Source organism: Lathamus discolor, chromosome W (genome assembly GCF_037157495.1).
Source record: "Lathamus discolor isolate bLatDis1 chromosome W, bLatDis1.hap1, whole genome shotgun sequence".
Taxonomy (NCBI): domain Eukaryota; kingdom Metazoa; phylum Chordata; class Aves; order Psittaciformes; family Psittacidae; genus Lathamus; species Lathamus discolor.
Window position 1 is genome coordinate 3,174,692 of NC_088908.1, and position 14,878 is coordinate 3,189,569.

The 14,878-nt window shown below is 41.6% G+C and overlaps 1 protein-coding gene across 7 annotated transcripts in view; it reads right to left on the bottom strand.

Annotated features, from left to right (window-relative positions):
• The window catches only part of LOC136004421 (ras GTPase-activating protein 1), a 144,374-nt gene that overhangs the window by 20,155 nt on the left and 109,341 nt on the right, over positions 1 to 14,878 (bottom strand). For all 7 annotated transcript variants that reach the window (XM_065660904.1, XM_065660903.1, XM_065660906.1 and 4 more), the window contains 3 exons: positions 9,646 to 9,803; positions 9,314 to 9,390; positions 74 to 246 (listed from right to left, as the gene is read on the bottom strand). In XM_065660904.1, the coding sequence (XP_065516976.1) occupies positions 74 to 246; positions 9,314 to 9,390; positions 9,646 to 9,803 (408 nt within the window). The remainder of the gene's footprint in view (positions 1 to 73; positions 247 to 9,313; positions 9,391 to 9,645; positions 9,804 to 14,878) is intronic.

Sequence of the window (14,878 nt, forward strand, 5' to 3'; positions counted from 1 at the left end):
TGTTATTGAAATCTCTCTCAATCAACAAAGAAAATGAATATTGACAGAAAAACTGAGGAAACAAATTTAATACCTCTTTAAACTCACTGTACTCCTCTTCTGGCATGATCTTCTCCATAGAATATCGTGCTCGAACACGCAAAGATCCTGGCTCAGTACCCTTCAGTGGTATATAGGAACTGAGCTGAAACCATTCGTCTGTTGCATGTCCTTTCTGTAATCGGCTTAATTTGCAACGCATAAAAACTTTAGGAGAAAAAGCATGGTTAAGTAGGTTATGTCCAGCAAAACAGTGCTATTATTGAATAAAAAAGTCTGTTTTCAGCATGTCACCTTGTTTCAGCAAGAGTATTAATAAAAAGAATCAAAATTTGTGCCATGAAGTATATTGACAGATTATCTCATAAATGGTTTCAGACTCCTGACTCCTGAAAACTGAAGCTGAAATATAAAGCAAGCTGTAAATAATGAATACACAGAGATAATAGAATCATAGAATAGTTAGGGTTGGTTATTAACAAAGTTTTCTTCTTAACATCAAAATAGGGGGGAAAGCCCCCCTCTCCCCCAGCTACCTAGCAAACCTAGGAAGCAATCAGAAAATTAAAACAAGGAAACTGATTTGAATTCATTGTCCTCTTTTGAAGCCTTGGGCTCGTACTGCAATCATACTTGAATCACTTTGTTACTATTTGTAGTTTTATTATTAGCATTACTACATCTTTCCCAAATGTCACCAGATGTATTTCTTTAATATTTAAAAACTCCCAGATTAAGGCTGCAACAGTTTATACAAACCATATTAAAAAACCACTCCCAGTGGATAAACAAATTCATCATCATCTACTACTTATCACAAGTGTGGATTAGACTGTCTTTAGACCAGATAATCAATTGACTTTCCCAAAATGTTTCTTATGAGCAAAGCTCTCATGTCCTTGACTGTGCAACAAAACAACATTCTTGTTTTGCTTGTGAATATAAGGCATATATCTCACTGACAGGAAGAGCAAGGTACAGGATTCAAAATAACCTGATGATTTAATTTTCCCATAGTTATACAGTAGCACTTACTAGCAATAATATAAATACTATAATCTTGCTTTGATCTTAAAAGATCAAACCAGAAATATCAATACCTGGACTGCAGAATATTTGTTATCATAATTTATATTCAAAGACTTTAAAGAAACACTTTCTGCTATTTAGCAACATATATGAAACTATCAGGCTATGTTCAATAAGAGACTGTCATTGGATGAGAATTTAAGGATTGCACTTTGCAGTCTAGAACATTATGATAGAATAACAAATATACAAAAAAAAATCAATAGTTGATCCCATCTTTGCAAGGACTGTTAAGAGCTATACACAACAACCCTGACCCAAGAATATTTTATATGATGAACACTAGCACAAAAAAAGGTAAGACTGAGGTTTCTTAATGGTTTATTTGCAAATAAAGCTTAGGGATTAATATTTAGTTTATATTTTGATGATTAATACTTATAACCTGAAATCAAATTTATGTTTTTCTCATAATGGAAATGAACCTCAGTTTACATTGAAGCCTTTGTTGAACCTAACCAGAACCAGCCAAAATAATAACTCCCTCAAAAACCCTAAAAACATTTACAGCTACTGAATCAGAATAAAAGCCTATCTAAATGTTGACAAAGAAGATATTGCTCAATACATGGACATACTAAATCCTGGCTTTTCCACTCACAGCTGATATGTTAGCTCAATCCATTTACTAAGCAGTGAGGATCTGTTGAGGACTACAACCTCTTACACTTTGTCCTTCAAAGAAGTGGCTGTCAGCATCTTATTTTTGGTACCTAGTGTTGGTAGACAGTATGTTGTTACTATCATTAACACATGCCTGATAGGCTCCATAGTTTTTCCCCTTTGTCCAAAGTCCACCCATGTCTATGGGAGTGTTTACATACTTTGCACTTAATATGTTCAGTGCATATTTCCTGGAGAGTATGGGAGGGAAGGAACCAAGTCTATAATATGCCATAGTAGGCTTATTTCCCAGTGCCACAGAAGTGATAAATGTGTAGTACAGTGATATATTTTTCCTCCAGCTGCATATTCTCAACTAACAACTTCAAAAACAAGCTGTGGCACTACTGCAAACACAAACTGTTTGAAAGGAGAGACAGAGGTAATGTGCATTCTCAGCCCAGAAAGTCAATCCTGGGTTGTATCAAAAGGAGCATGGCAAGCAGGCCAAGGGAGGAGATTCTCCCCCTGTACTCTGTTCTCGCATGACCCTATCTGGAGTACTGCATTCAGTTGTGGGGCCCCCAACATAAGAAGGACGTAAACCTGTTGGAGTGTGTCCAGAGGAGGGCCATGATGATGATCAGAGGGCTGGAGCACCTTTCCTATGAAGACAGGCTGAGAGAGTTGGGGTTGCTTAGCCTAAAGAAAAGAAGTCTCTGGGGAGACCTTATAGCAGCCTTCCAGTATTTAAAGGCTTAAAGGGGACCTACAGGATAGATGAGGAGGGACTCTTTATCAGGGAGTGTAGTGATAGGATGAGGGGTAATGGTTTTAAACTGAAAGAGGGTAGAGTTAGATTAGATATTAGGAAGAAATTCTTTACTGTGAGGGTGGTGAAGTACTGGAAATGGTTGCCCAGAGAAGTTGTGGATGCCACATCCCTGGAAGAGCTCAAAGTCAGGTTAGATGGGGCTTTGAGCAACCTGGTCTAGTAGAGAATGTCCCTGACCATGGCAGGGGGGTTGAAACTAGATGATCTTTTAAGGTCCCTTCCAACCCAAACTGTTCTGTGATTTTGCTCTACGGACTTGTCTGCATGAGGTGACTGCCTCTAGTATAAAAATATTTTCATTTTCAATGGGTATTAATCCAGCATTAGCCAACTATCCTGGTGCAAAACCAAACCAGTACTTCCACTCCAGCTGAACACTATATGGAACTGCCCTGAAACAGTTACTGATTTAACTGATCACATTTCAGCATTCAAATTTTCAGTAGCTTATGAAATCTAGCAATATATTCCAGAGGTTTTGCATTGTTGTTTTGTTTGGGTTTTTTTCCCCTGAGCAATATTTATATATTTATTCAAATAATTTATTAAAAAACTGTTAGAGAAACAAAGAAAACAAGTAGAACTCATGCTAAAATATTTAGTATAATTTATGAATATTTGAAATATCTTTTAAAAGCAAAAATACAAAACCAGTAATGGAATGAATACTCATAATAGGCAAATTTCAAAGTGAAAGACTTAAAAACTAAAGAAATATTTTTAAACACTCATACTGGGTCTGGCTGGGATGGAGTTAACTTTCCTCATAGCAGCCCTCATAGTGCTGTGCCCTGTATTTGTAGCTAGAATGTGCTGATAACAAACCAGTTGTGACTACTGCTGAGTAGTGTTCACACAGAATCAAGGCTGTCTCTCCAACCCCACTCTTCAAAGGCCAGCAAGCTGGGGGTGGGAAAGAGGTTGGGAAGGGACATAGACAGGACAGCTGACCCAAACTGACCAAAGGGATATTCCATACCATATGATGTTTGCTCAGCAATAAAAGCTAAAAGAAATGAGGAGATGGGGCATTCATTATTAAAGTGCTTGTCTTCGAAAGCAACTGCTATGCTTACTGAGGCCCTACTTCTCTGGAAGTGGCTGAACATCACCTGCTGATGGGAAGTAGAGAATAAATCTTGTTTTCCTTTGCTTCCACATGCAGCCTCTGCTTTTCTTTATTAAGCTGCCTTTTTCTTGACCCACAAGTTTTTAATCTTATTTTCTCCCCCATCCCACTGAGAAGAGGGACTTGGTGGGCACCTGGCAGCCAGCTGAAGTCAACCCACCACAAATACTGAAAGAAATAGCCCTTATGCTTGCATAATTTGGGTATTTAATTTTGTGTTACAATGGAAGAGAAAGCAGTGAATCTGATACAAGATTTTTTGGCTGTCATTCTGCTTTATATGATGGAAAAACAAGCAGGAAAACTGACTTAATGGGTGTCATGGGTTCAGTAGTAGCAGTAATTTTTCTCCTTCTTAGTAGCTGGTGCAGTGCTGTGGTTTTGACTTTCAACTCTGATAACACCGATGTTTTTAGTTGTTGCTAAGTAATGTTTACTTCAACCAAGGACTTTCTCAGTCTTATGCTCTGCCAGGGAGGAGGGGAAGCCAGGAGGAAGCAGAGACAGGACACCTGACCCAAACTAGCCAAAGGGGTATTCCATACCACAGTATGTCATGCCCAGTATATGAATTGGGGGGAGTTACCCGGAAGGGCTAGATCGCTGCTCAGATCAGGCTGGGTATCAGTCGGCAGGTGGTGAGCAATTGTATTGTGCATCACTTGTATTTGCTTTCTTTCCCTTTTCCCCTTTTAGTTTTATATTCTCTTCCCTTGTTATTTCCCTTATCATTATTATTATTATTGGTGGCAGCAGTAGTAGTTTTATATTATACCTTAGTTGCTGGACTGTTCTTATCTCAACCTGTGGGTGTTACATTCTTTTGATTCTCCTCCCCATCCCTCCGGGAGCAGGGGGAAGAAGAAGTGGGGAAGTGAGCGAGCATCTGAGTGGTTCTGAGTTACTGGCTGGGCTTAAACCACAATGATGGGTTAGCTGGGAAGATGAGCCTCACATTACTCCCACCTCAGAGCAATCCACATTTAATAATTGTGGCTACAAAGGAGAAATGTTCAGATAGGTAATCAACCTATTTATTTGGTTTTGGAGGTGGCAAAGCTTTACGCAACACAGCACACGGGCAAGTTGAATAAGGTCTCTTTTAGCTCAATTTTCTTCCCCATATACTTCAAATATTTAATAGGGATGGGGATGTAGGCAGAGATGCTTGTTAATTCAAATTGATATGGTCTAATCCTTATCCCAAAATTAAAGGATTGTTAGGCTATGCTCTAAGAGTCTACCTAACCATAATCAGGAAAACGTTGCCAATCCTCTTGACCTAGATAAAGGAACAATCTATAACCTTCCACCAGTTGGATACATCTAAAGGTAGCATGCACGATCTCCATAATCTGGACAAGGAGAAGGAAACTATAAAAATGCTTTAGAAGGAGTTACTGAAGTATTCCATTCATGAATTATCGCTTAAAGAGTTCCATTACTAACCAAAGCTTTGGCCCAGATAAAGAATTTTCTACCTCAAATGAATAAAACTGTGTGAAACCAAGGTCACAACTGCAATTAGAAAGTCCTTTTGTCTGTGTAGCAGGAATGATATACAGGTATTTGTCTCAACCATTGCTCTCCATGAACTATGAATTGTAGAGGTTGTGGCGAGACTCCTAAGAAAAAGACTTCAGTGTTTTCTGAAACAACTTGAGGGTTCAGCTCTGTTGATTCAGCTGTGCATCCTTACACAAGGAAGAAAGTTTCAATTCTGACAAGCAGAATGGAATGCCCTTGCAAGAAACAAAAAGTGGACTGGAACACCCTTGCAGGAAACAAACTGTATGGGTCAGCAGATAAGAAACCTGCTGAAACACACGATTCACAGATGCAACCCTGACTAATTACACAAAGCTGGGGGTAACAGCTATCTGATCGACATCCAGATACAACATGGTATAAAGGACCACACGACCACCTGCTAGTTGGAAGACACCATACGACTCTGTGGTGGTAAATATTTGACTATCTCTCTCTGCAAATCTATCAATATACTGCTTCTATCCTTTCCTTTCCTACTCTTCCTCTTTTTCTTCTTCTCTTTTCTTTTCCTTCTTTTGTAGGTTACAATCATTTTAGGTAACAAATTGCATTCTTTGGACATTTGACCTTGTTTGTGTCTTAATTTCACCCCGTGAGATCTGAGCCCTGCACATACCGTCCACTGAATGTGACAGTCTGTCAAAAAATATATCTTTTTTCCTTCTGCTATGCAGAAATTTTTCCAGTCAGAGGAAAGGGCAAGAGTTTTGAAATTTAATTAGGTTCTGCAAGAGCATTCAGTCTTAGAAGTAATTCTAACTTTGGTCAAGGTTTCCCTACAAATCTCTGAGAGGAACAAAAGAGAAAGAGGCAAATGCAGGGGGGTTGGAACTAGATGATCTTAAGGTCCTTTCCAACCCTAACTACTCTATGATTCTATAACAGGCCAGTAACACAACACCTGCAAACCAAAGCCAAGAGCAACAGATTATAAATACTGTACCAGGCTTTGGGACAGGTCTGAAAACAACAGAAAAGTACTTGGAACAAATCTTGGGTGGGGGAGGGGTGGGGTGTGTGTCTGCATTGCAGGCAATAGAAAGGAGGCAAAGGGCTGAAGTTAAATGATAAGTATGGTGGGAAACAAAATACCTTGAAAGCAAAGAAAACAACATTGTGTGGCTCAGAATCCAGGTGTGGGGTTTTTGGAGAGAGTTTTTTGGTTTGTGTTAATTTTGGGGTTTTGTGGGGGTTTTTGTTGGGTTTTTTTTTTTTTTTTGGAAAGCTGATATGCCTTACCATCTTGCTAGCAGTTTGCTATAATAGAAAAATAGAAACAAAACAGATAAACAAGGAAAGTAACTGTCGTGGTTTAAGCCCAGCCAGTAACTGGGCACGCACCCGCTCGCTCATTCCCCCCCTTCTCCCCCCCTGTTCCTGGAGGGATGGGGAGGAGAATCAAAGGAATGTAAATCCCACAGGTTGAGATAAGAACAGTCCTGTAACTAAGGTATAATGCAAAACTACTACTGCTACCACCAATAGAATCATAGAATCATAGAATAGTTAGGGTTGGAAAGGACCTCAAGATCATTTAGTTCCAACCCCCCTGTCAGGGACAGGGACATCTCACATCCATCCCACCCAAGGCTTCATCCAACCTGGCCTTGAACACCGCCAGGGATGGAGCACTCACAACCTCCCTGGGCAACCGATTCCAGTGTCTCACCACCCTAACAGGAAAGAATTTCCTCCTTAATAATGATAAGGGAAACTGCAAGTGTAGAGAATACGCCTGCTGACCGATACACAGCCTGACCCGAGCAGCAATCTGGGCCTTCTGGGTAACTCCCCCCAGTTTATATACTGGGCATGACGTGCTGTGGTATGGAATACCCCTTTGGTTAGTTTGGGTCAGGTGTCCTGTCTTTCCTTCCTTCCGGTTTCTTGTGCCCTTTCTCCCTGGCAGAGAATGAGACTAAAAGTCCTTGATCAGAGGAAACATTACTTAGCAAAAACTAAAACCATCGGTGTGTTATCAATCAGTGTTGTTCTCAGGCTAAAGTAAAAAAAACAGTACTGTACCAGCTACTGAGGAGAAAAAATGACTGTTACAGCTGAACCCAGGACAGTAAGCTCTTGAGATCACAGATCAAAGAGAATGGAGGGGAGAACAGGATGGCAGAGGACTGAGGCAAATTTTGTTCTACAGACCGTCAAGATGTCACATTGGCTGGATGCCCGCACGCAAAGAGTTGTGTCAACAGCTCAATGTCCAATTGGAGACCAGTAATGAGTGGTGTCCCTCAGGGGTCAGTGGTGGGACCAGTCTTGCTCAACATCTTTGTTGGTGACATGGGCAGTGGAATTGAAGTTTGCCTACAACACTAAGTTATGTGGTTCAGTTGATGATATGCTGGAGGGAAGGAATGCCATCCAGAAGGATCTGGACATGCTTGAGAGGTGGGCCAATGCCTACCTCATGAAGTTCAACCAAGCCAGGTGCAAAGTCCTGCACCTGGGTCGGGGCAATCCCAGGCACACCTTACAGGTTGGGCGGAGAAGAGATTCAGAGCAGCCCTGTGGAGAAGGACTTGGGGGTGTTGGTTGATGAGAAACTTAACATGAGCTGTCCCCAGTGTGCGCTTGCAGTCCAGAAAGCCAACCATATCCTGGGCTGCATCAAAAGAAACTTGACCAGCAGGTCAAAGGAGGCGATTCTGCCCCTCTACTCTGCTCTTGTGAGACCCCACTTGGAGTAATGTGTACAGTTCTGGTGTCCTCAATGTAAGAAGGACATGGAGCTATTGGAGCAAGTCCAGAGGAGGGCCACGAGGATGATCAGGGGACTGGAGCACCTCCTGTATGAAGACAGGCTGAGAAAGTTGGGGCTGTTCAGCCTGGAGAAGAGAAGGCTGCATGGAGACCTCATAGCAGCCTTCGAGTATCTGAAGGGGGCCTATGAGGATGCTGGAGAGGGATTCTTAGCTGATTCTTAGCGGCTGTAGTGATAGGACAAAGGGTAACAGGTTCAAACATAAACAGGGGAGGCTTAGGTTAGATATAAGGAAGAAATTCTTTACTGTGAGGTTGGTGAGGCACTGGAACAGGTTGCCCAAGGAAGTTGTGAATGCTCCATCCCTGGCAGTGTTCAAGGCCAGGTTGGATGGAATCTTGGGTGACATAGTTTAGTGTGTGGTTTCCCTGCCCATTGCAGGGGGGTTGGGACCAGATAACATTAAGGTCCTTTCCTGTCCTGGGTTTAGCAGTAGCAGTCACTTTTTCTCCTTCTTAGTAGCTGGTGCAGCACTGTGTTTTGACTTTTGGCCTGGGAACAGAGCTGATAACATCGATGTTTTTAGTTACTGCTCAAATGTTTAGACTGGCCATAGGACTTTGTGAGTCTCATGCTCTGCCAGGGAGGAGGGGAAGCCAGGAGGAAGCAGGGACAGGACACCTGACCCAAACTAGCCAAAGAGGTATTCCATACCACAGCACATCATGCCCGGGGAGGTAATTGGGAGTTACCCGAAAGGGCACTCTCTCTTCTCGATCAGCTCGTTTCGGCGGGTGGTATCGTATTCTCTTCCCTTTTTATTTTTATTAACTATTCTATGATTTTTATTTATTCCATTTTAAGTGACAAAAGTACCTTTCCTCCCTCTTTCTCACTGGAAGCAGAAAAAGAAGCAATCCCAAAAAACAAACCTGAAAAGGACAAAAGAAGTCCCACACAGTTGGTCTTAAAATAGATTAAAGAAATAAACTTAGTGGAATGTAACATTGCATGGAGCAGGTTAGTTCTGAAATAGTCTCTTTTTTTTTTTTTTGGGGGGGGTGGGGGTGGTGTTGGTGGGTAAACATGGTCACAGTATGACATAACAGGTATATTGGAATAGATCTATAAAAGCCATCAGGTACATAAGATTGTATTACTGTGCATTTTACTACTAAAAAACATGCAGGTTCTTATTGTAAAAACATTAGTGTCAGTAACAGATATCCAAAACATACTAATACAGCTGTATGGTAATCACAGAATATACTCAATTTTCTTGTGACAGTGTTTGACAAGGGCAATGAAATTGTTGCAATATATATGTACCTTTTACAGAAAAAATACTTACGTATATCTGGATCTTTACTTTTCTTTGTTTTGTTGCTAAGACTTATCTCAAAGCTATTAATATCAGATGAAAGATCACTAGAGGAAAAGACAGAAAGCCTCAATTAATACAAAACTTGGCCAACATTTAAACTTATTCTAAATTTATTTCAATACTGAGTTCTCATGATCAGCCAAAGACAATTATATTAACAAAGATACCATTTATGGCTGCTATATAACCATGCATACAATATTTTTTAAAAGCATATGCAAAACAGTACAGCATAAAGAATCTTAAATTAAATGCAATTTTCAAGTAAAATTCAGTAATTCAATAAGATTAAGACTTACTCAAAGACAAATTCTTCTGACCATACAGGGTTCTGCCCTTCCCTGATATGTGTTTTTGCTACCTGGACAGTGTTCAGGTAGATGTTACAATATGGATTAGTAAAATGTTTTACCGGGAGCGAATGAGCTTCTTCTACATGTAAAATAAGACTGCTGACCTAAAGAAAATACACAAAATTAATCTTTTTATTTTTAAAGACAGAATGGAATTTCCCCCTACGTTAAGGCTTAATGTTAAGGTATAAATATTAAATACAAAATATAATTTCCTAATAGAAAGAGCAGGGAACAGGAATAATGGAACAAGATTTTAAGAGGCACCAGTGACAATCTAAGAGCAACTCAAATAACATGAAAGTAAACTTCCAGCACCAAAATTTTAATTAATTTTTTACTTTCAAAACCATCACTACAAGACATTAAGATTGGCAAGTACAACCTTTTCTATTTATAGAAAATTCTACTGAAGTCAAAAACTTGTATTTTGAGTAAGAGATGTGGGCAACTCCAAACACAATGCCATATTTGGTGCTTTCCTAACATATTAGGCTCAGTATGAGTCAGCAGTGTGCCCTGGCAGCCAAGAGAACAAACTTCATCCTGGAGTGCATCAAACACAGTATGACCAGTTGGTCAAAAGAGGTGATGATCCTCCTGTATTTAGCACTGGTGTGGCCTCACCTTGAGTACTGTGTGCAGTGGTGGACCCCATGTTTTAAAAAATACATTAATGCGTCCAGAGGAGGGCAACAAACAAGAGGAATTAGAGATGTGTGCACATCTACAGGGGTATGATATAATAGGCATCACAGAAACATGGTGGGATGGCTCCTATGACTGGAGTGTTGGAATGGAAGGTTACAGGCTCTTTAGAAAAGACAGGCCCGGCAGGCGGGGAGGGGGAGTTGCCCTTTATGTTAGGGATAGGCTGGAGAGTATGGAACTCTGTCTGGGGACAGGTGAGCAGTTTACAGAGAGTTTGTGGGTCAGGGTTAAAGGGAAAACAGCTGTGGGAGACATTACTGTGGGGATCTGTTACAGGCCTCCTGATCAAGGAGAACCTGTGGATGAAGCACTCTACAGACAGATAGGAAAAGCCTCACGCTCGCAGGCCCTTGTTCTCATGGGGGATTTCAACACCCTGACATCTGTTGGAACGATGGCACTGCACAGCACAAGCAATCCAGGAGGTTCCTCGATTGTGTGGAAGACAACTTCCTTCTGCAAATAATAGAGGAGCCGACAAGGAGAGGTGCCATGCTTGACCATGTGCTCACCAACAGGGCAAGGCTTGTTGAGAATGTGGTACTCCAGGGCAGCCTTGGATGAAGAGATCACGAGATGGTCGAATTTGAGATCCCCAGGACAGTGAGAAGAGCGTGTAGCAAGCTCACTGCCCTGGACTTCAAAAGAGCAGACTTTGGCCTCTTCAGGAGCCTGCTTAGTAAGGTTCCATGGGATATAGCCCTGGAGGGCATGGGGGCCCAAGACTCTTGGTTGATATTCAAGGATTACCTGTTACAAGCTCAGGAGTGCTGCATCCCAACTAGAAGGAAGTGCAGCAGGAGGGCCAGGAGACCTCCTTGGATGGATAAGGAGCTGCTGAGGAAAATTCAAAGGAAAAAAGAGGCTTATAAAAAATGGAAGCAAGGACAGGTGGCCTGGGTAGAGTACAGGGACGTTGTCTGGGAAGCTAGGGACCAGGTTAGGAAGGCTAAGACCCAGCTAGAATTAAACCTAGCCAGGGATGTTAAGGATAACAGGAAGGGGTTCTACAGGTACGTAGCAAACAAAAAACAGAGTAGGGACAACATAGGCCCCCTGAGGAAGCTTTCGGGAGAACTGGCTACACAGGATTTGGAGAAGGCTGAGGTTCTGAATGACTTCTTTCCCTCGGTCTTCATTGACAAAGGCTCTGACCGCACCACCCAAGTCTTAGAAGGTAGACGCAGGGACTGTGAGAATGAAGACCTTGGGCCCACTGTGGGAGAGGATCTGGTTCAAGACCATTTTAACAATCTGAACGTGCACAAGTCCATGGGACCTGATGAAATCCACCCGCGGGTCCTGAAGGAGGTGGCAAATGAAGTTGCTAAGCCACTGGCCATCATATTTGAAAAATCATGGCAAACAGGTGAAGTTCCCAATGACTGGAAAAAGGAAAATATAACCCCCATTTTCAAGAAAGGGAAAATGGAAGACCCGGGGAATTACAGACCAGTCAGTCTCACCTCTGTGCCTGGTAAAATCTTGGAGCACATTCCCCTGGACAGCATGCTAAGCACATGAAAAACAACAAGGTGCTTGGTGACAGCCAGCATGGCTTCACTAAGGGGAAATCCTGTCTGACCAATTTGGTGGCATTCTATGTTGGGGCTACAGAATTGATGGACAGGGGTAAGACAATTGATGTCATCTACCTGGACTTGTGCAAAGCGTTTGACACTGTCCCACACAACATTCTTGTCTCTAAATTGGAGAGATATCAATTTGATGGATGGACCACTCGGTGGATAAAGAACTGGCTGGATGGCCACACACAAAGAGTTGTGGTCAATGGCTCGATGTCCAGCTGGAGACCGATAACGAGTGGTGTCCCTCAGGGATCGGTGTTGGGACCAGTCTTGTTTAACATCTTCATCGCTGACATGGACAGTGGGATTGAGTGCACCCTCAGCAAGTTTGCCGATGACACCAAGATGTGTGGTCCAGTTGATATGCTGGAGGGAAGGGATGCCATCCAGAGGGACCTTGACACACTTGTAAGGTGGGCTGATGCCAACCTTATGAAGTTCAACCACGACAAGTGCAAGGTCCTACACCTGGGTTGGAGCAATCCCAGGCACAGCTACAGACCGGGCAAAGAAGAGATTCAGAGCGGCCCTGCAGAGAAGGACTTGGGGGTGCTGGTCGATGAGAAAATGAACATGGGCCGTCAGTGTGCGCTCGCAGCCCAGAAACCCAACTGTATCCTGGGCTGCATCAAAAGGAGCGTGACCAACAGGTCGAAGGAGGTGATCCTGCCCCTCTACTCTGCTCTTGTGAGACCTCACCTGGAGTATTGTGTGCAGTTCTGGTGTCCTCAACATAAAAAGGACATGGAACTGCTGGAACAAGTCCAGTGGACTGCGACCAGGATGATCAGGGGACTGGAGCACCTCCCGTATGAAGACAGGCTGAGAAAGTTGGGGCTGTTCAGCCTGGAGAAGAGAAGGCTGCGTGGAGACGTCATAGCAGCCTTCCAGTACCTGAAGGGGGCCTATAGGTGTGCTGGGGAGGGACTCTTCGTCAGGGACTGTAGTGACAGGACAAGGGGTAACGGGTTAAAACTTAAACAGGGGAAGTTTAGATTGGATATAAGGAGGAAATTCTTTCCTGTTAGGGTGGTGAGACACTGGAATCGGTTGCCCAGGGAGGTTGTGAGTGCTCCATCCCTGGCAGTGTTCAAGGCCAGGTTGGATGAAGCCTTGTGTGGGATGGTTTAGTGTGAGGTGTCCCTGCCTATGGCAGGGGGGTTGAAACTAGATGATCTTGAGGTCCTTTCCTGCCCTAACTATTCTATGATTCTAACAAAGCTGGTGTAGGTCCTGAAAGGCATGTCCTATGAGGAATGACTGAGGACCCTGGGTTTGTCCAGTTTGGAGAAAAGGACGCTGAAGTGTGATCTCATTGCACTCTACAGCTTCCTGAGGAGGGGAAGTGGAGAGGGAGGTGCTGATCTCTTCTCCTTGGTATCCAGTGGCAGGATGCATTGGAATGGTTCAAAGCTGTGTCAGGGGAGGTTCAGACTTGACATTAGGAAGCATATCTTTACCAAGAGGGTGGTCAAACACTGGAATAGACTTCCTAGAGAGGAGGTCAATGCCCCAAGCCTGTCAGTGTTTAAGAGGCAGTTGGACAGTGCCCTTAATATTATGCTTTAACTTTTGATCAGCCTTGCAGTGGTCAGACAGTTGGACTAGATGATCACTGTAGGCCCTTTCCGACTGAAATATTCTATTCTATTGTAAACAACAGTAGATTACATAAAATTCCCTTGTTTGACACACTACACTGTTTTCTCCATGTCAAAAGTAAGATATTAGTCTATACTATAGATTCTCAAAATAATAGCACTTGGAAGATCAATTTCCAGAAAATGAGAATTCTCTGAAATCATTTATATTAAATAAATTTTAAACAGTCTACTATTTTACAAAGGTCAAAATTCCATTTAAATACAATTATTCAGTACCAGAAGTTTCAAAGGACAGTTCAAGAAACCCTGAAACTGATAAAATTTCTGTAAGACAATCATAAAATTATAATTTTTGATCTTTATACACTTTATCTACCTTGATCATTCATGCTTTTTATACTTTTCACCTCTCTAGTCCAGTACTTCCCACACTTATTTACTTGGAAATTCTTTTACATATTCCGTCCTATAATGAAAATAATTTTATTTCCTTTATGCATTTTGATATAAGATAATAAAAACTAACTGTATATTAAATGAGAATACCATAAATATTAAATAGAACCTATTTTCTATTCTATTCCTTCACACAGACTAACAATTTCTTCGCTTTTGAAAGTACAGAATTAGTTCAGATGATCACTCTGTAGGTGCTTCACTTTTGTGTCTCCCAATTTCTTCTGCCAGTTCATATATCAATTTACCTAATTTAGTTTGGTTCTTCAAAGGTATTCAATCATCTTTAATGCTGACCACAGAATAATTCTGTTTCCTAAAAAAAAATAGTAATTTATTCCTTTTTCCACACACTGATAAAACAGCTACTTCCAACATTCACAGCATCAAAAGATACCGGGGATTCTTGACTCCTGTTATTCTTCAATCATTGCCGATGTAGCTATTTATGACTAACGGTCCTTTACATCTGAAAGAAACTCTGGCCACAACAGTACTCTCAAGAGACCAAAAGAAATAACAGCATAATCACAGTTCAGCATGTATTTGTCACTGAAAAATGAATAAAATTAGTTATGCTAGTATTTTGGTTACATGTGACATAATTCTGTCGAATATGGTCAACTGTAAGAGTTAAGACAATACAAATACTGAATTCTTGTCACATTTACTCAAATGTGGTCAGAAATTAATACCTACCAAAGCATCTGCCAATTGTCTAAAAACATTTTGTTTGTATGTATATAGATATTATAATAAAGTGGAAGTCATTCCATTTGGTTTAACAAAGATGATACTGCATAAATCCAAGAAAAAGAA